This window comes from Triticum dicoccoides, chromosome 6B (assembly GCF_002162155.2).
Source record: "Triticum dicoccoides isolate Atlit2015 ecotype Zavitan chromosome 6B, WEW_v2.0, whole genome shotgun sequence".
Classification (NCBI taxonomy): Eukaryota; Viridiplantae; Streptophyta; class Magnoliopsida; order Poales; family Poaceae; genus Triticum; species Triticum dicoccoides.
In genome coordinates, this window is record NC_041391.1 from 166,800,098 (window position 1) to 166,821,549 (window position 21,452).

Consider the following 21,452-nt stretch of genomic DNA (forward strand, 5'->3'; position numbering starts at 1 on the left):
AGAGTTATTGTTTGCATTGCCTGTTTTTCTTGGTGCATACATGTATGTCAAGCATTGTACTTCTGTGTTTGCTTAGGCGGATAGTGGGTAGATCTACTTTGCTGCTTTGCTGCTTACGTCAGTATTGCCATTGCATTGTATGATAGTATTGTATGATAGTGGGCAGATATAGTTTGCTGCTTACGTTAGTGTTGCCATTGCATTTGTTTGGTTCTGGCCTCAGCAGCAATATACTAATGCTTCAGGATCTATTTATTATTCTGTTCATTATACTAATGCCTCAGCAGCAGTATACTAATGTTTGGTATTCAATTTGCTGCTTACGTTAGTGTTGCTACTGTTATCCATGCCCTTATGCTTTAGGATCGACTCCTAGCTGCTTGTGTATCTGTTTATTATTCTGTTCATTATTCTTTTCCTAGTTGTTCTTTGTTGGAAGACATTGCTTTCATTGGCAGCCATGATAATGATAATTTCCTCTCTTCTACAGGAGCTCTAGGCTGAAGAAGTTCGAAGAAGGGAACACTTCATCTTTGTAGCTAGTTTTATGTTCCTGGGTGTTTACTTCATAGATGTTTCTGGTTGTTTGTTTACTTCATAGATGTTCCTGGATGTTCCTCGGTGCTTGCACTTCCTTGGTGTTCTAAAATCCTGGATGATGTGAACTATCGCATGATTGTAATATATATATATAATATACTCAATTTGGATGTCATTTGCGAAAATTTGTGTTATTGAAATATTGGAAATATTGATCATTTATTGTTTTTTAGGCGATGATCCTTAATTGCTGATACATCAGAAATGAAACAAATACTATTCGGGCCCTAAAAAGGCCACAAATCAAACAATTCAGGAAAAATGAACAAAATCACTTAAAAATCAATTGTGAAAAGGTGAAGGCCAAGAATAAAAAGGCCTAGGCCCAAAATAACCAGGCTGAACTGTTGGGCTAGGCCCATCTACCTGACCAAAATTAATATGAGAAAAAACACAAATAGGCTAAATTGTTGGGCTTGGCCCATGTAAAACACCTAAATCGGACTGGGCTGAAATTTGTCAGTGACCTTTACAATTGGTCGCAATTTTGCCACATCAGATTGCCATGTCAGATCCGACGTGGCCTGGGCAGACAGGTAGTGACCAAAACAAAAGGTCATGGGTTCAACGACCTTCTATTTTGGTCGTAAACGTCTACGACCTTCTCACAGAGAAGGTCATTAATTTCAGTTTACGACCGCCAGCTTTTGACCTTCTGTTTTTGGTCACAAAAAGGTCGCAAATGAAAAACAATGACCTTTTAGTGACCAATAGTCAAGGTCACAAGTTGACATATTTCTTGTAGTGCCTACTCCTTCCTATCACGCACATTTGCTCTTTTAGAAACTGTGTGCGATGGTTGGTGTGTCGCCGCCTAGCCTTCAATTAGCACTGACACTGGTAGCAGGAAACCGATGGGAGAAGAGGCGGGAAACCGATGAGAGGAGTGGCGAGAAATGGTAGCCTGTTTAGAAAACATAAAAGAGAAGGAAGCGTGAGCTAGACGACGCATGCACACAGTGCTTACCCATGTACTGCATGTGCTGTCGAAAGGGCTGAGGGTTGTCATTCGATCTAGGAGCATCCAACGGTGTAAACGTACGATCCGTGGGGTTTGGGTTCTGGCCAATCAGAACGCATGACTCAGATCGCGGGCAACATCGGCCACGGTTTGGTAGGCACATGGCTTTCGTTTGGCCTTTTTATACACTAATTGAGTTTCCTAGGCATTTAATGTCCATAATTCAAATCTGAACTTCAAATACATGCTCTAGTTCACCAAAATGGCTAGAAAAATTATACATGAAAGTTGGCATGGTGTCACGTCATGAAAGTTGGCATGGTGTCACGTCATGGTAATTAGAAACATTGTCCAATTTGGGCCAAGCTTTATTACAAACCTCAAATGAACTCTGAAAAGGTTGAAAGTTGGCATGGTATCATCATTTCACCCACATAGCATGTTCTAAAAAGTTGAGAGGGTTACGGCAAAGCCTGGATGCACTTCGTGTGCAGAATGGACAATCTCTTTCGAAGTATCAGGGTTTCGAACGGAAACTCATCTATTACAAAGGGATTTCACTTTTTTGAACTTATTTGAACTCCAAAATTTTTGTGTGTTCAAAATGCACCATTCAAAGCCACATAATCAATTTTCAACCCTTCCTGACTTCATTTGGTATTTTTCATGCATTTACTGATTTTTTTGAGCTAAATGACCCTGAAATTGAAAAGCACTTCAAATGAACTCTGAAATGGTTGAAAGTTGGCATGTTATATATCATCATTTCACCCGCATTACGAACCTCTTACAAATCGGAGCTTCTCTCAACAAGAAGCCTTGTGGTTCCGATAGAGAAACGTCTTCCCCTTGTTGTCAAAAGGTAATCACGGCCTCTTTTTGCCTTGTATTTTCTTCTACGGGCAACATGGAACTACATGATATCCATGCTGGAATTTAAACTTATTCAGGGTTCGTTGGGCCTTTTTATACATTAATTAAGTTTCCTAGACATTTAATGCCCATAATTCAAATCTGAACTACGAATACATGCTCAAGTTCACCAAAACGGCTAGAAAAATTGTACATGCATGTGTCCTTGGGTGCATGTTTAATTAGGTCCCATCCCAGGAATGGGAATGAATGAAAACCGTACCGGTGTCCTGGCTCGTCCTCAAACATTTGGAATCTCGGGTTTTAAATCCCCATAAAATCCAAAACTCACCAGAAAGTCATCAAAGGTGGTATGGTGTCACGTCATGGCACATATATGCCATGGTAAAAACATTGCCAATTTGGGCCAAGCTTTATTACAAACCTCTTACAAACCGGAGCTTTCTCTCAACAAGAAGCCTTGTGGTTCTGATAGGGAAACATGTTCCCCTTGTTGTCGAAACGTAATCACGGCCTCTTTTCTCCTTGTATTTTCTTGTACGGGCAACATGGAACTACATGATATCCATACTGAAATTTAAACTTATTCAGGGTTCATTTGGCCTTTTTTATATATACACTAATTGAGTTTCCTAGGCATTTAATGTCCACAATTCAAATCTGAACTACAAATACATGCTCAAGTTCACCAAAATGGCTAGAAAAATTGTACATGCATGTGTCCTTGGGTGCATGTTTAATTAGGTCCCATGCCAGGAATGGGAACGAATTACAACCGTACCAGCGTCCTGGCTTGTCCTCAAACATTTGGAATCTCGGGTTTTAAATCCCCATAAAATCCAAAACTCACCAGAAAGTCATCAAAGGTGGCATGGTGTCACGTCATGGCACATATATGTCGTGGTAAAAACATTGCCAATTTGGTCCAAGCTTTATTACAAACCTCTTACAAACCAGAGCTTCCCTCAAGGAAGCATGATGGTTCCGATAGGGAAACGTGTTCCCCTTGTGGCGAAACATAGTCGCTCCCTCTTTTCGCCTTGTATTGTCTTCTACGAGAAACATGAAACGACATGATATCCATACTGAAATTTAAACTTATTCAGGGTTCGTTTGGCCTTTTTATACACTAATTGAGTTTCCTAGTCATTTAATGTCCATAATTCAAATATGAAGTACAAATACATGCTCCATTTCACCAAAATGGCTAGTAAAATTATACATGCATGTGTCCTTGGGTGCATGTTAGGTCCCATGCAAGGAATGGGAACGAATTACAACCTGACTGGCGTCTTGGCTCATCCTCAAACATTTGGAATCTTGGTTTTAAATCCCCATAAAAAACTCACCAGAAAGTCATTAAAGCTAGCATGGTGTCACGTCATGGCACATATATGTCGTGGTGAAAACATTGCCAATTTGGGCCAAGCTTTACTACAAACCTCTTACAAATCGGAGCCTGTCGCAGGAACCCTCGTGGTTTCGATAGGGAAATGTGTCCCCTTGTGGGCCAAACGATAATCGCTCCCTCTTCTAGCCTTGTAATTTTTTCTACACGCAACCGGTACAGAACAATGGGAGATTCGCGCTGAACTTTGAAATTATTCACGGTTCGTTTGACCCTTTTTATTCATTAATTGAGTTTTCGAGGCATTTAATGTCCATAATTGAAATCCGAACTGCAAATACATGCTCTAGTGCACCAAAATGGCTAGAAAAAACATACATGTGTCCTTGGGGTGCATGTTTAGGGTTCGTATGTCCATTGTATATATTACTAATTAAGTTTTCTATGCATTAAATGTAGTCCATAATTCAAATTTGAACTACAAGCACAAAATGGGTGGGAAATCATAAATGTGTCATTGGGTGCATGTTTAGGTCTCATTTAAGGAATGAGAATGAATTACAAACTTGTCGTCGTCCTGAAACATTGAGAATCTCAGTTTTTAAATCCTAGTAAATCAAAAACTCACCCAAAAACATGAAACTTGGCTTGGTTTCATGACATGGCACATATATGCCGTGGTAAAAAAATCGTCCAGTTTGAGAAGAGGCGCACACATTAGTAGCCAACGAAGTTATTTTTGAAACAATAAGCTAACACATTAATATCACAAACGGTTGTATCATATGAACCGTGTCAATATTGAACCATACTCAGTGGCGTGCCTGCAGCTGTTTGATTAGACGGGACGAGCGCGAGAAGTCCGGCGTGCAGGCTCGATGGGACGCGTGCGAGCAGTCCGCCGCACAGGCTTGATGGGATGCATGCATCATGTCCACCTCGCAGGCTCGACGGTACACGTGCGAGCAGCAAGGCCGCCCATGCTCACTGAGAAGCGAGCTCTTTGACCTCCATGCACCAGCCGCAGCCCGCCTCGCTCAAAACTTCACCATTGATGGGTTAATTAAAGCGCCTGGACGAAGGTTTTTTAGGGTGGAGGGAGGGTGTTTGGTTGTGATCCGATGGCAACATTTGCTTTGTTTGTGTTTTCAACTCGTATTCTGTACTAATTTAAATTTCCACATAGGGCAATGGGTAATAGGACGACAAATAAAATGGCAACGGATAGTACAACGACAAATTTACAATGGTGCAGATATAATTGTCTTACATATTCTGGATAATTTTAAATGCCACATGCGGCAAAGTTCGGAAGACATGGGGGCAAGAGAAGAAGGAAATCGTAGACAACGATCTACTCCCTTCGTTCTGATTTACAGACCGAAGCATGAGAGTTCAACAATTTCTATAAAATAAAACTCTCAAATAATATAAGTGAAGCATGAGAGTTCAACAATTTCTATAAAATAAAACCACCGCCGTGCTCTAAAAAGACATAAGTGAAGCACTAGAGCAATATTGTCTAGCTCAAAAGATATAAGTGAAGCACATAGAGTATTCTAATAAATCATGATTCATGCGTGTCTCTCCCAAAAGGTGTGTACAGCAAGGATGATTGTGGTAAACTAAAAAGGAAATACTCAAATCATACAATACGCTCCAAGCAAAACACATATCATGTGGTGAATAAAAATATAGCCTCAAGTAAAGTTACCAATAGACGAAGACGAAAGAGGGGATGCCTTCCGGGGCATCCCCAAGCTTAGGCTTTTGGTTGTCCTTGAATTTTACCTTGGGGTGCCTTGGGCATCCCCAAGCTTAGGCTCTTGCCACTCCTTATTCCAAAGTCCATCAAATCCTTCCCCAAAACTTGAAAACTTCACAACACAAAACTCGACAGAAAATCTCATGAGCTCCGTTAGTATATAAGAAAATAAATCACCACTTTAAGGCACTGTTATGAAATCATTCTTGATTTATATTGGTGTAAAATCTAATGTATTCCAACTTCTCTATGGTTCATACCCCCCGATACTACTCATAGATTCATCAATATAAGCAAACAACACGCAAAAAATAGAATCTGTCAAAAACAGAACAGTCTACAGTATTCTGTAACTCTCGAATACTTCTGTAACTCTAAAATCCTCAAACATTAGGAAAACCTGATAAATTTGTGTACCAATTCAGAGCAAAAATAATCAGATCAAAATCACGTTTCTGTGAATTTTCAAAACTAATTTACTAAGCGCAAAAGTTTCTGATTTCAGCAGGATCAACACAACTATCACCGTAAGCTACCCCAAAGGTCTTACTTGGCACAAACACTAATTAAAACATAAACCACATCTAACCAGAGGCTAGATAGATTATTTATTACTAAACAGGAGCAAAAAGTAAAGAACAAAAATAAAATTGTGTTGCCTCCCAACAAGCGCTATCGTTTAACGCCCCTATCTAGGCATAAAAACACGAATAGATCTAGGTATTGCCATCTTTGGTATGCAATCCATAAGTGGATCTCATAATAGATTAATAAGACAATTTAATTTTCTTCCTAGGAAAGTGTTCCATGCCTTTCCTTAACGGAAATTGGAATCTAATGTTTCCTTCTTTCACATCAATAATTGCACCAATCATTCTAAGGAAAGGTCTACCAAGAATAATAGGACATGTAGGATTGCAATCTATATCAAGAACAATGAAATCTACGGGCACATAATTCCTATTTCTGACAATTAGAACATCATTAATCCTTCCCATAGGTTTCTTAATGGTGGAATCCGCAAAATGCAAATTTAAAGAACAATCATCAAATTCACGGAAACCTAGCACATCACACAAAGTTTTTGGAATCGTAGAAATGCTAGCACCCAAATCATACAAAGCATAGCATTCATAATCTTGAATCTTAATCTTAATACTAGGTTCCCACTCATCATAAAGTTTTCTAGGTATAGAAACTTCTAGTTTAAGGCTTTCTTCAAAAGATTGCATCATAACATCGATGATACGCCATGTAGGATTGCAATCTATATTAAGAACAATGAAATCTACGGGCACATAATTCCTATTTGCACAATAAGAACATCATTAATTCTTCCCATAGGTTTCTTCATGGTGGAATCCGCAAGATGCAAATTTAAAGAACAATCATCAAATTCACGGAAACCTAGCACATCACACAAAGTTTTTGGAATCGTAGAAACGCTAGCACCCAAATCACACAAAGCATAGCATTCATAATCTTTAATCTCAATCTTAATAGTAGGTTCCCACTCATCAAAAAGTTTTCTAGGGATAGAAACTTCTAGTTCAAGCTTTTCTTTAAAAGATTGCATCATAGCATCAACGATATGTTTAGTAAAAGCTTTGTTTTGATTATAAGCATGAGGAGATATTAACACGGAATGAAACAAGGAAATACAATATATCAAAGAACACTTATCATAATTAAATTCCTTGAAATCCAAAATAGTGGGTTCATTGCTACTTAAAGTCTTGACCTCTTCAATCCCACTTTTATCATTTTTTGCATCTAGATCTAAAAACTCCAAATCATTGGGACGCCTTTTAACTAAAGTTGACTCATCTGCACTCCCATCTTTATCAAGATTAATATTGGAAAACAAATATTTAATAGGAGTCACATCAATCACTTTTAGATCTTCATCATTATTATTTAGAGCCTTTGGTTATCGGCCATCTTATTAACTAAGGTGGCTTGTTTATCAGAAATTTGGCCTACTAAATTTTCAAGATGATCAAACTGAGATTTCAAACCATAAATGTTTTGTGACATATCATCGAGCTCTTTATTCATATACTCCATAAGACTTTTTTGTTCTTTAAGCTCGTTTCTGAAGAAATTATTATGCTCAAATTGTAAAGACATAAAGTTGTAACATTGTTTTCAATTTCTTCCAACCTCCTAAGGTGAGGATCAATGCTTTTTGGCAGAGCCATCAAAGCAAACAAGCACACCAACACACAAGCACGCAAGAAGCAAGTGGAAAGAGACGAACGGAAGAGGGGCGAAGAAAAGGCAAAGGTTTTCGAAAATCTTTTTAGAACTGGAGGAGAGGAAAACGAGAGGGGAACGACGAATAATGTAATGCAAGGGAGAAGAGTTTATGATGAGTACTTGGTATGGCTTGACATGACGTAGATCTCCCCGACAACGGCGCCAGAAATCCTTCTTTCTACCTCTTGATCTTGCGTTGGTTTTCCCTTCAAGAGAAAAGGGTGATGCAACAAATTAGCGTAAGTATTTCCCTCAGTTTTGAGAACCAAGGTATCAATCCAGTAGGAGACAACGCACAAGTCACCGAATACCTGCACAAACAATCAACCACTTGCACCCAACGCGATAAAGGGGTTGTCAATCCCTTCACGGTCACTTGCAAAAGTGAGATCTGATAGAGATAGATAAACGGTAAAGTAAATATTTTTGGTTTATAAATTGGAAAGTAAAGATTGCAAAATAGTAGATCAGAAACTAGCAAGATATAAACGAGATTCAATAATATGGAAAAGAGACCCGGGGCCATAGGTTTCACTAGTGGCTTCTCTCAAGATAGCAAATATTATGGTGGGCGAATGAATTACTACCAAGCAATTGATAGAAAAGTGCATAGTTATGATGATATATAAGGCAATGATCATGAACATAGTCATCACGTCCGTGTCAAGGAGACCGACTCCTGCCTGCATCTACTACTATTACTCCACACATCGACCGCTATCCAGCATGCATCTAGAGTATTAAGTTCGTAAAGAACGGATTAACGCATTAAGCAAGATGACATGATGTAGAGGAATTAACTCAAGGAATATGATGAAAACCCCATCTTGTTATCCTTGATGGCAACAATACAATATGTGCCTTGCTGCCCCTACTGTCATTGGGAAAGGACACTGCAAGATTGAACCCAAAGCTAAGCACTTCTCCCATGGCAAGAAAGATCAATCTAGTAAGCCAAACTAACCGATAATTCGAACAGACTTGCAAAGATATCAAATCATGCATATAAGATTTCAGAGAAGAACCAAATAATATTCATAGATAATCTTGATCATAAATCCACAATTCATCGGATCTCGACAAACATACCGTAAAAGAATATTACACCGAACAGATCTCCAAGAACATCAAGGAGAACATGGTATTGATAATCAAAGACAGAGAAGAAGCCATCTAGCTAATAACTATGGACCTGAAGGTCTGTGGTAAACTACTCACGCTTCATCGGAGAGGTAATTGTGTTGATGTAGAAGCCCTCCATGATCGAATCCCCCACCGGCAGGACGTCGGAAAAGGTCCCTAGATGGGATCTCACGGGTACAGAAGGTTGCGGCGGTGGAAAAGTGGTTTCATGGCTCCCCCTAATGTTTTCAGGGTATAAGAGTATATATAGGCGAATGAACTAGGTCATGGGAGCTATCAGGGGCCCACGAGGGTGGGGGTGCGCTCTACTCCCCTGGGCGCACCCTCCTGCCTCGTGGCTTCCTCGTTGTGTCTTCGACTTCATCTCCAAGTCTTATGGTTTGCTTTCGGTCCAAGAAAGATCATCGCAAATGTTTCATTCCGTTTGGACTCCGTTTGGTATTCCTTTTCAGCAAAACTCTAAAATAGGCAAAAAAACAGAAACTGGCACTGGGCCCTCGGTTAATAGGTTAGTCCCTAAAATAATATAGAAAATAATATTAAAGCCCATTAAACATCGAAAACGGATAATATAATAGCATGGAACAATCAAAAATTATAGATACATTGGAGATGTATCAAAACACCTCTCTAGTGACCCGATAAGTACCCGGTACCTTCCGAAACACTTCCGGTGCCCGAATGCTATCGTCCTATATATCAATCTTTACCTCTCGACCATTTCGAGACTCCTCGTAATGTTTGTGAACTCATCTGGGACTCCGGATAACATTCGGTCACCAAATCACATAACTCATATAACACTATGGTGGCCTTTGTTTGGGCTTTAGCTAGTGATTCCCGGATTCTAGCTCATCCAAAATCGGATTCTGAAACAAACAGCAGATTCCTATCACAACTTTACAGAATCAGATTCGTAGAAATGCACTAGCGGCAGCCGGAAGCCGGAATCAACAATTTTGCTGATTCCCGAGCTGCCACTTACCCCGTTTCAGATTTAGGCCAACTTCTCACCGTTATTATGATGAAAATGCCACCGCGCCCTCAACCCAGCTCTTCCACGGACAGGGTCTCTCCTTCGTTCCCAAACCAAGCGAACAGACCCGAACAGACTCGAGAGAGGCGATGGCTCTCTAGGGTTTCGGCCGCCGCCACCTTCGTCGCCCGCTGCCGCCACCTTCGCCGCCCGCCGCCGCCACGGAGTGCGGATCCGTGCCCCTTCCCCACAAGACTCCGGCACCGAAGACCCGCTGCGCCGCCGTCCCCGGCTCCCCTGTTCTCCGCCTGCGCCGTCAGAGCTCCCTGCATCGCGCCGGAGTTCCACCCTGGCCCCCGACTGCACCGGCCCTACCCCGTCCCCTACCTCCACCAGCCCTGCCCCGTCCCCTGCATCGTGTCGAAGCCTGAAGATAAATCTAGTTCCAGTTCTGCAGATTCATCGGCTATTCCAATGACAGTGGATCCATGCCCATGTTCATCTGATGAGCTTGGGAAGTATGAAAATTGCCCACCTAGTGTACATTCTGTTGATGATGTTCTTGTAAAAGACAGACCTGAATCTAATTTCAGCACCAGTACCATCTCTGGCCGTGTAAAAGACAGACCTGACATTTCAAGAAAAATGTATTCTATATATTGTGTTTTTGTGCCAATTCTTACTTTATCGAGTCAAAACAGATAGCATGTCCTTAAATCTGCATATAAACAACATAGTCAGCAGTCGAGGACGTTACTAACATTTCACAACACCCACAACACCTAAAGCTGACAAACAACGGGGTAAACAAACAATCAGATTCTGATTCTCAAGAATCCAAAGCCACAGCTGATTCTCAGGAATCCATAGGAAGGTGATTCTCAGGAATCTGTAGCCCAAACAAAGGGGGCCTATATCGCCAACGAACGTTAAGCGTGCGGACCCTACGGGTTTGAGAACTATGTAAACATGATCGAGACACCTCTCCGGTCAATAACCAATAGCGGAACCTGAATGCCCATATTGGCTCTTACATATTCTACGAAGATCTTTATCGGTCGAACCATTATGACAACATACATAATTCCCTTTGTCCATCGGTATGTTACTTGCCCGAGATTCGATCATCGGTATCTCTATACCTAGTTCAATCTCGTTACCGGCATGTCTCTTTACTCGTTTCATAATACATCACTTCGTGACTAACTCCTTAGTAGTTTGCTTGCAAGCTTATGATGTGTATTACCGAGAGGGCCCAGAGATACCTCTCCGATACTCGGAGTGATAAATCCTAATCTCGATCTATGCCAACTCAACAAACACCTTCAGAGATACCTATAGATCATCTTTATGATCACCCAGTTACGTTGTGACGTTTGATATCACACAAGGCATTCCTCCGATATCCGGGAGTTGCATAATCTCATAGTCGAAGAAATATGTATTTGACATGAAGAAAGCAATAGCAATAAAACTGAACGATCATTATGCTAAGCTAACGGGTCTTGTCGATCACATCATTTTCCTAATAATGTGATCCCGTTATCAAATGACAACTCATGTTCATGGTTAGGAAACGTTAACCATCTTTGATCAACGAGCTAGTTTAGTAGAGGCTTACTAGGGACACGGTATTTGTTTATGTATTCACACATGTATTTAAGTTTCCGATCAATGCGATTCTAGCATTAATAATAAACCTTTATCATGAATAAGGAAATATAAAATAACAACTTTATTGTTGTCTCTAGGGCATATTTTCTTCAGTCCAGTCACCACGTACAAAAAAAACTAAAAAAAGGGTCACATGAGGTACTAGGCATTTTGAAATGCAACGACACAGATATTCTTGAAAAATTCAAAAGGTTTTCTTTTCCTCAAATCATGATTTTTTTTCTCAGTTTCAAAATTTGATTTTCGGTAACTTCCTTGAATATCCACTTTACTTCAAAATTTCCATGTTTTCGGTAGTTCTATGTATTTTCTAATGTTTTATTTTTTATTTCTAATCATTTTCTTTTAAATATATTATAGCAAATTATATAAAATGAATTACTCGTCTATATTTTTGAAAGTGTGAATATTTTGATGTGGTCTTTTCCTCAATATTTCTTCAATGTATAACAAGAGTTTTCCAATATACCATCAATTATCTGAACTTTTTTATTTGTTATTTTTTGTTGAGTTTTTTGTTTCATAACAACATTGACGAGTGTGCTACCACATGTGTGAAACTGCCGACACATTGCCAAATTTCTCGTGATCATGGTGTGTGGAAGTGCCTCACTAGGCAATATTGTCTTCTTCGGCAAGTGGTGGTGGCACACATGGTGCCTTATTAGTACGGGGTCTCAACCTCCAGGGTCAAAACCCTTGGTCCGGCCTTCAGTGGCTGCACCTGGTACCGGCGATGTTTTCGCATCCTTATTAAAGGCATTGCTTTGAAGATTCTTCATGTGTACCATTTTCGGGTGAAAACCCAAGATGCAACCGTCTGTTGTTGGATTTGGCGGAGGAGGAGCTTGCGCATCGTTCCCTTTCTAGTGTGTTGCTTACGAAGAATCTTTCTTATAGCCCATGTGTTGCAAAATAACGGTGGTTGATGTTGCTACTTGTTTGCTTGTTACGTGTCATTGTCACGCCGGCTCTCTCTTTTCCTTCTTTTTTTTTATCATTTTGGTTGTGTGCAACCTAAATGTCGAGATTGTATCTTGATATTGTATCGTTGCAGAGGCCATATATAAGTGATATATTCTTGATATCAATTTATTATCCTTTGTCAAACAAGTCTGGAACATTCTCAACTCTAAAGAGTAGTTTGACGATCAAGCAACGATGGTCTTGTGCACGTGGAAACCCATTCATCATGTACAAAATTAAAACTCAAAAAAAGGTCTCCCGAGGTACTAGATATTTTATAAATGCAAACCATTTTCTGTTCCCCAACTTATGATTTTCTTAGTTTCAAGTTTTAGTTTTTCAGGAACTTCCTTGAATATTGGAAGCAACTATTACACAGGTGGCTGAATTTTTTGGACGTTCAGTAAAATCGCTCTCCACCACTATGCACCACCTGATAAAATCCGAAGGTCCAACCTTCTTCTTTCTCTAGCCTTTTTCTCGTCCCTATACTCATGCTAAAAGGAAATACAATTAAAATAAAAGTTTCTACAAAAGAATAAATTTATGTAGTGGTATTTAACTTTAAAGAGGAAGAAATTAAAACAAACAATGAAAAAAATTGCACATAATTTGCAAATAAATTTATAAGATGAAAAAATAAGCATATAATAGTGAGATTTCACACAAATGTTTGTTTATAAGAAAGAATTAACTAGTGGCATTGGTATTACCATTAAATAAGAAAGAAAATAAATAAACTAATAGCAAATGATGAAAAAAAAGCGCGCACAAACACATATTTTTGCATATACAAAAATAAGCATATAATTATGCAAATTTTGCACTCTAGTATAATTTACAGACGTATTACGTAATACTTATGCGTACACACACACGCGCGCGCGCGCACACACACACACACACACCATTCACACATACCCATATTGGCAAAGAAAAATCGACAAAAAAAGAAATAGAGCAAATGCACTTAGAAAACTGACAGCCCCTTTGACGCCTGCTCAACAGCAAATGCGTTGAATATTTCGTTTTTCTTCTAAATTTCCATGTTTCCTCCAATACTTCGTATTTTAAATGTTTTATTTGTTATTTCCTACCCTTTTATTTTAAATATATCAAAAATGGCATTGTATCTGAAAACCGATTTCTTCATCTATACTTTTTTTAAATTGTGAATATTTTAATGTGGACCTGTTCTCAATATTTCTTCAATGTATAACAAAAGTTTCCCAATAAACCATCAGTCTTTGGATTTTTCTTTTGATTCTTTTTCTTGATTTTCTTGTTTCATAACAGCATTTGGCAAGTGGGCTGCCCACATGTTCGAAATTGCCAACACGTTGCCGTCAATATGGTTTTGACACTTTAAAGATCGAGAATCGTTGATTTTCAGACTTAAGGGAAAGAACTTTAGCAAAATGGATTATTTTTTCTCAAGCACCCAGGGTGCTGTCGTAGCCCAAGTGTGTAGCACTCACCAAACATGAAAGCAAAGTAGGGCATCACACGCAGTTTTTGCAAGATACAACCACTGCATCAGGAGAAATGATTCCTCAATTATTTATCAATAAGCATTCTAGCAAGAAAAAACATATTCATGTAAGCACCTACTAGCAGCACTGACAAATAAATAACGTCCTAGGGCACCCCCGTAGTACCAGTTTTTCTTATTTATAGTGAGAACACAATTGTAATTATATGTATCATTAAAAATATTTACAAAATTAATTTTTTTAACTAAAAATAATGGAAAGCAATTGACAGGGTCTTGCACTGAAGAGTGAGTCAAAATCTCAAAAGGACAAACATATACACAGACAGTGAGTACCATACATGCGTGCATGTGCACATATATTATATGCTTGTGTAATGTAATGTAACGCTGGGAACAAGTCATCGGTGGAACGAGGCGCGACATCGATCGTTGACGTTCAGCTACGCAACAACTGGTGTTTCCGGTGAGCACTCGGTTTCTCCCCACACGTACTCCTACCAATAACCGGTACTGTAGCATCGTGGCAGCTTCCAGTGGCTCTCCTCGTCAAGGTCCCAATTCCGCCTCCTCGCCTAACAGTTTGCATATTCCAGTATTACTCTTCTTCTAAACGTGGGTCTCCCGAAAACTAAACGTGGGCCGCCTGCCCACCAGAACACGGTGGAGCAAGTGTCAATGAAGCTAGTCGCATAATAGTACTAGCACTTTTGAAATAAAAGCAAGTGTCAATGGAGCTAGCCACAGTAGTATTTTCGTTTCTTGATTCCAACCGAAGCATCGTCCTGCGGCGATGGGCACCGGCCGGCCGCACGCTGATGCGCGCCTTCGCTTGCCACGGACGGGACCCATCACACGATTTGGTTAACGATGTACCACACCACCTGACGGCGACGCCGCAACGGCCCGACTCACCTACAACAGAAAGGGCTAGCCACACAAAGTACACACTAGCTTTGCCAAAAATCAAAGAACCTAGTAGGAGTAGTATGTGGCTTCCTCCATGCACCTTCCTTCCTTCCTTCTCATGGGAATGAAAAAGCGGCTGGTTTGTCTATTCGTAGGTTGCGTGAAACTCAGTTTGAGGACAAGAATTCTCGTTGCATTTTGCTAATTTTGCGCACTTGTGCTCCACAAATTTTGACCTAATTAAGAGGTGTGCGACGATGAGATCACAACAGTTCTGGACCAACAGCCGAGAAATGGCCAAAAGGATTCATTGGTCTATCGTTCCTTACACCGGCCGGCCCGGTTAGCACAGTTTGGACTTTGAAATGCATTTCCTTGAATATATTTGCACTGTCCTTGTGGTGTGTGCCAATCTCTGTTGAAATCAGACACAACGGAAAATCGACAACTTATTGACACAACAACAAACAACGAAAATGATTTTTATTAAGAAATAATAATAGCCATGTTTATCGTTTATTCGCAAATAAAATGTGCCTATCATGGCGACACAAGTTGTGGAACTAAATTAATGCTAATAACTGCAGTTACATTTTGCTAAATTTGCAGACTTGCACCATACTGCTCAGTTTTAGGTTGGTTATAAATGGTGTATAATTTTAAGTGGCTGAGATTAAATGATTAAGTTTGTCTATCTTTTATTACCGACCTTGTTATGGACCTGGAAGACGCTCAAAATTTTCTCGATCATGTCATGTGGCATTCCAACTAGTAGAAAAAGCACTCCCTCCGTTCTAAACTACAGTACTTGTATTAGTTTCAGTTCATTTTGAACTGAAACCACGCCAAGTATTTTGAAAAGGAGAGAGAGTGTTATTCATTGTGTTAGACAAAACATATTCTGATGACGGCATCAGGGCATCTCCAATAGGTGGAATATATAGTTTGCATTGTAAGTACGCTACTTCTATGCATTTCTTCTCATATCACTTGCTCCACTATCCTTTTGCATTGGCTCCGGGGCAGTGGAGCTACGCACGGCAGGACCATACTCGATCTGGACCGTAGACCGGGGCGATCGTGCGCCGGAGGAAACACCGGAAGCGTTCCCCGTTCCGCCGCGAGGACCGGCCGGGGGGCTGGACCGACCAACCACAGCAGCCGGGGCGTGGGGCCGCGTGGACCAACCCCCAAAAACGTAGGGAACGAAACGAACTCGCGCGCGTGCACGAGTTGAGCAAGAAGAAGAAGAAGAAAAATCCTGAACTGGAGTAGTAGCTCGTACTGACTTCTCTCGGGACGTCGCTGTCCTCCCCCTGCCAAGCCACCGCACCGCACCGCCATCCATCGCCATGCATGCCAAGCCCCAAAGCCTTCTTCCTTCCTCCCTCCCTCCCTCCCTTTCTTTCAACACAGCCCACCAACCCAACATCGCGATCCGTTCCTACTACTTTGTATATCTGCGCGCCCATATATAAACGCAGCATCGGCCATGTACAGCGAAGATATTGTCGAGGAGGGTTAGGAGGAGGAAGAGGAGGAGGAGGTCCGCCGCTAAAGCTGGAAGCCGATCATTAGCCATTATTTACTACTCTACTCGGGAGCTAGGCAGGCCGGGGGCCAATTACTCCGTCGGTTATCTTATCTATCAGTTTCCGTTTCGAGCTTCAATTACCAGGGAGGAGGAGAAGGAGGAGGCGCAGGTTCACTTTTCGGAGGCGGCGCTGACCCGTTTCCGTTCTTGGAAGCCCGTTCCGGCGAGCGACCGCGAGCCAGGCCGGCCGCCGGTAGCCATTTCTGTTCGCGGCGGGAATCGATCGGCCGGGCGCGGAGCGACCGAGCAAGGTCGATCGCGCCGTAGGCGCTTGGTTTGGAGTTTCTTAAGGGAGGCCGATCGACCGACCGCGGGTTTCTTTCTTGGCGCGCGCGCGGGACGACGGGCGGTCGCTGAGATGAGCGATGTCACCGGCAGGTTCGTGCTGGCCGCGGCCGTCGCGGTGGCGTCGCTGGTGATGGCGGCGGCCGCGCGGCACGACTACGGGGACGCGCTGTCCAAGAGCCTGCTCTACTTCGAGTCGCAGCGCTCGGGCCGGCTGCCGTACAACCAGCGGGTGCGGTGGCGCGGCCACTCGGGGCTCACCGACGGGCTGGAGCAAGGGGTGGACCTCGTGGGCGGCTACTACGACGCCGGCGACCACGTCAAGTTCGGCCTCCCCATGGCCTTCACCGTCACCATGCTCTCCTGGGCCGTCCTCGAGTACGGCGACCAGATCGCCGCCGCCGGCGAGGGCGCCCACGCGCTCCAGTCCATCAAGTGGGGCACCGACTACTTCATCAAGGCGCACACCGCGCCCAACGAGCTCTGGACCCAGGTCAGTCATCCATCGATCGACGCCGCCATCGCCATGACCGGCCGCGCGCGCAGAATGTGAAGCGTAAACACGTACGTAGCGTACACACACTGCATCTTTTCTGACCCGATCGACGTGTGGCGCGCGCGCATACAGGTCGGCGACGGCGACTCGGACCACTACTGCTGGCAGCGGCCGGAGGACATGACGACGTCGCGGCGGGCGTACAAGGTGGACGCCGAGCACCCCGGCTCGGAGGTGGCCGCCGAGACGGCCGCCGCCATGGCCGCCGCGTCCATCGTGTTCCGGCGAGCCGGCGACGCGCACTACGCGCACCTCCTCCTCCACCACGCGCAGCAGGTACGCTGTCACGTACTACATACTTGTCACAGAAAATTAATCAAACATAAAGCACAAAAATCAGACTAGATTAGCACCAGCTTAATTTCCCTTTAAGCTTTTGTCAGCTCCCTTTACACAGAATTCACGATTAAAAAATACGACACTCGATCCACTAGCTGCAGCTGGGTCTGGTACGCGACAGCGGGCAGCTCAACGTCCATCGTACACACACACACACGCTTGACGCTTCGGCTATGTCGTAGTATTTTTTTTACGTATAGATGTCGTCGTATTTATACGTACGCGTATTGCTAACTAATTTGTACGTACGTATTATTACGTGCAGCTGTTCGAGTTCGCGGACAAGTACCGGGGGCGGTACGACGCGAGCGTGCGGGTGGTGAAGAGCTACTACCCGTCGGCGAGCGGGTACAACGACGAGCTGCTGTGGGCGGCGCTGTGGCTGCACCGCGCCACCGGCGGCCGCGAGTACCTCGACTACGCCGTCGCCAACGCCGACGACTTCGGCGGCACCGGCTGGGGCGTCTCCGAGTTCAGCTGGGACATCAAGTACCCCGGCCTCCAGGTCCTCGCCTCCAAGGTCAGTAGTACCTCGATCAGTGATCACTGATCAGTACCTCTCTCTGTCTCTCCATTGCTGACGCATGCACGCAACCCATGCATGCATGCACTGCACCAACCTAGCGACCTTTCCTTCAGCTGGTCAAACTTGTTTACCTTTTCATCGCTGCATGCATCATCAGAATGATTTCCACACAAAAATAGGGTCATTCCACCGCCGATCGCGGCAGCTGTAAATTAGTCAAAGGCATACGTCAATTACTACTCACTAGTTTAGTCCAAATTTAAAAAATTACTATCAGTAGTTAGTTGGCAAAAAAAATTAAAAAATTACTACTAGTTAGTAGTACCAGTATAGTACTAGTAATTTTTGGTTAATTTACTGGAGTAACTAAATAGTAGGGGGTTACCATATGGGATCAATATGGTTAATTTTGACAGACGTAGTATGACTTTGTTGATTTGGTTGTGCCACCGGTTTTGTATATATTGATAGCATGAGGAGCAAGCCGCGTGTTTGGTGCACCCTAGCTTTTGCTTAGCTACCCTCTCTCTCTAGCTTGCAAGCATGGCTACCCCTACCTTACCTAGCATGCTTTCTTGGGGTGCTTCCGTTGGAGTTGATGGATGATGCGCCATGCCCAACAACTCCGCCCGCCCCATCTCTTCTACTTCTTGATCGTCTACCCCTAACTTTCTTGCGGTACGTTGCAACGTTAGTTTTTGCGTAGAGGTTGATTTTCGTCGAGGGGCACCCATGTGCAAACCCTAGTTAAGTGAGCATATGATATGATTGATGATGATTCTTAGCAAAAAAGCTAATCATGGGGAGCAGGCGATGCTCAGCCCACCAAGAGGATGAAGAAAGTTGAGAGATGCCCAAATTTGTTTTATACTATACAAACACGGGGCCGGCCATGAGACTAGGAGAGATCTTTTGATCTACCCCACCTGTGCCTTTGTCCTCTTGGTAACCATTTCTAATGCATTCCTTTCACATGTGCTCTATCCTCCTGGCAGCTGCCGTTTATTTATATAAAAAACTTCCAGAAACAGACCGGTTTCCTAACCCTGGACTGTCTGTGAGGGTGAGGCGATGGCTGCACTGTCACTGAGGTCTTGTAGGAATGGACTGCCTTCCTAATCATAACTCCTTTGACCACACCTTCTGTTCGGCATATGCTTAGAACGCAAGGCAGCATGCGGCCGGCTCCTCTTGCCATGAGGGTGAAGGCTCATCGATCACATGCCTGTTTCTTTGGTCATCCACAAGCTGTTTTTGTCTCTGTCATGCGTCCTTGGGATGTGATGTTTGAAGCAAGCGATTCAACCAATGATGGATACCTACTCTGGCTAGACAGCTGCTTACTTGCCCAAGTGGAATGGAGGGGTCGAGTGGTCATTTCTTCAGTTGTTTAATGAAAAACACATCAGCAGCTGTTACTGATGTGTACAGGCTTTTCAATTGGTGATGGGAGAAAGGAAAGAGTGGAAGCACATGAGACAAAAAATATATTCTACCGACAGTAGTTGCATGTTTTTTTTTTTGGATTAAATAGAGTACATGTCTGGGAGAGAAGGAGAGTGGTTGGATCACAACATGAGTTGAGCACTGGTAACTGAGCCCACAAGGATCATGTGGCCCATGCGGCCCATTTTCTTTGATGTTCGGCCGGGTTGGTTTATAACCTGATAAATTCGGTACGGCACTGAAATTAAGTTCCATAACGATGGATGCCATTCCGCCATGGCGTCTGTCCGTTGATGTCAAGATTTTTTTTTTTCGCGGGTGAGTTGATGTCAAGATTCTGCACTCGTATATAATAGTACCAGACACATGGAGGACAGGTTGACAACAATCACTGCTCAACTCAACCCTGCTATTTAAGTTTGGCGCATAGTTTGACTACCAGCGATCACTGCTCAAGTCAACCCTGCTATTAAGTTTGGCACATAGTTTGACTACTAGAAGGTGCAGATCACAATCTTCCTGGTCGACATGCAGCCTCTAGAGCCTAGAGGTCAACATATTTTTTAGAGAGGGTCAAAGGTTTTATTTGCAAAAGGTCAAAGGGACCAAAGGTTTTATTTACAAATTAGCGGTCAATTAAAAACGAAATAAGCCATGCATCAGCTGTTTAGGGCTCATTTTTTCTTGCGATCCTGTTGATTAGCATAGTTTGTTTTGATCCGTGTGATTAACATTTCTCTCTCTGGGCCATTGTTCAGCTGCTGCTGGAGGAGAAGGACCTGAGCTCGGAGTACCGCGCGGTGCTGGAGAAGTTCCGGGCCAAGGCCGAGTTCTACGTGTGCTCCAACATGAACAAGAACCCCGGCGGCGCCGCCCGCAACGCGCCCCGCACCCCGGCGGGGCTCATCTTCATCCGGCCCTGGAACAACCTCCAGTACGTGACCAACGCCGTATTCCTCCTCACCGTCCACTCCGACCTGCTGGCCGCGCTCGGGGAGCCCCTCCGCTGCACCGTGGACGAGGACGCCGACACCTCGGACACGGGCGGCGAGACGGCGGCGGACGTCGTGGTCAGGGCCGAGGAGGTGCTGGCGTTCGCCAAGGCGCAGGCGGACTACATCCTGGGCACGAACCCGATGGAGACGAGCTACCTGGTCGGGTACAGCGACAAGTACCCGCGGCGGGTGCACCACCGGGCGGCGTCGACGGCGTCGTTCGCGGACGAGAAGGGGTTCATCGGGTGCGCGCAGGGGTTCGACTCGTGGTACAGCGCCGGGGAGGAGAACCCGCACGACCTCGTCGGCGCCGTCGTCGGCGGGCCCGACGGCGAGGACCGGTTCAACGACCAGCGCGGCGCGTACATGCAGACCGAGGCCTGCACGTACAACACCGCGCCCATGGTCGGCGTCTTCTCCAGGCTCATGGAGCTCGACGCGGAGGAGCGGCTACGGGAGCAACGAGACCTGTGAAGCGGCTCGTCGCCGGCCGGTGAATATGCTCAGCTGTAGGAGTGTTAATTGAATAACTGAGAAAAATGTGGGAAAAGAAAGAGTGGGAGAAGGCGATTTTTTTATTAGGATCGATGGATGGATGGGTGGATTTGTACATTCTTTTTGTTGATTAATTCGTATAGGTTTTACTTTGTTTCATTCGTGTAGGAATGAAATTTCGAAAAAAAAAAGAGAATAAAACATCACCAGATTGATGGTTGACGTTGAGTTGACCAAGAGGGAAGGCGGG

General features: G+C 43.5%; 1 protein-coding gene across 1 annotated transcript; it reads left to right on the top strand.

Moving 5' to 3' along the window:
• Positions 1 to 16,415: 16,415 nt before the first annotated feature.
• LOC119323012 (endoglucanase 5-like) lies at positions 16,416 to 21,422 on the top strand. Its single transcript, XM_037596568.1, has 4 exons — positions 16,416 to 17,338; positions 17,474 to 17,677; positions 18,006 to 18,260; positions 20,471 to 21,422. The coding sequence occupies exons 1-4, from the start codon at positions 16,919 to 16,921 to the stop codon at positions 21,179 to 21,181; spliced, it is 1,590 nt and encodes a 529-aa protein (XP_037452465.1). The 5' UTR covers positions 16,416 to 16,918; the 3' UTR covers positions 21,182 to 21,422.
• Positions 21,423 to 21,452: the final 30 nt, after the last annotated feature.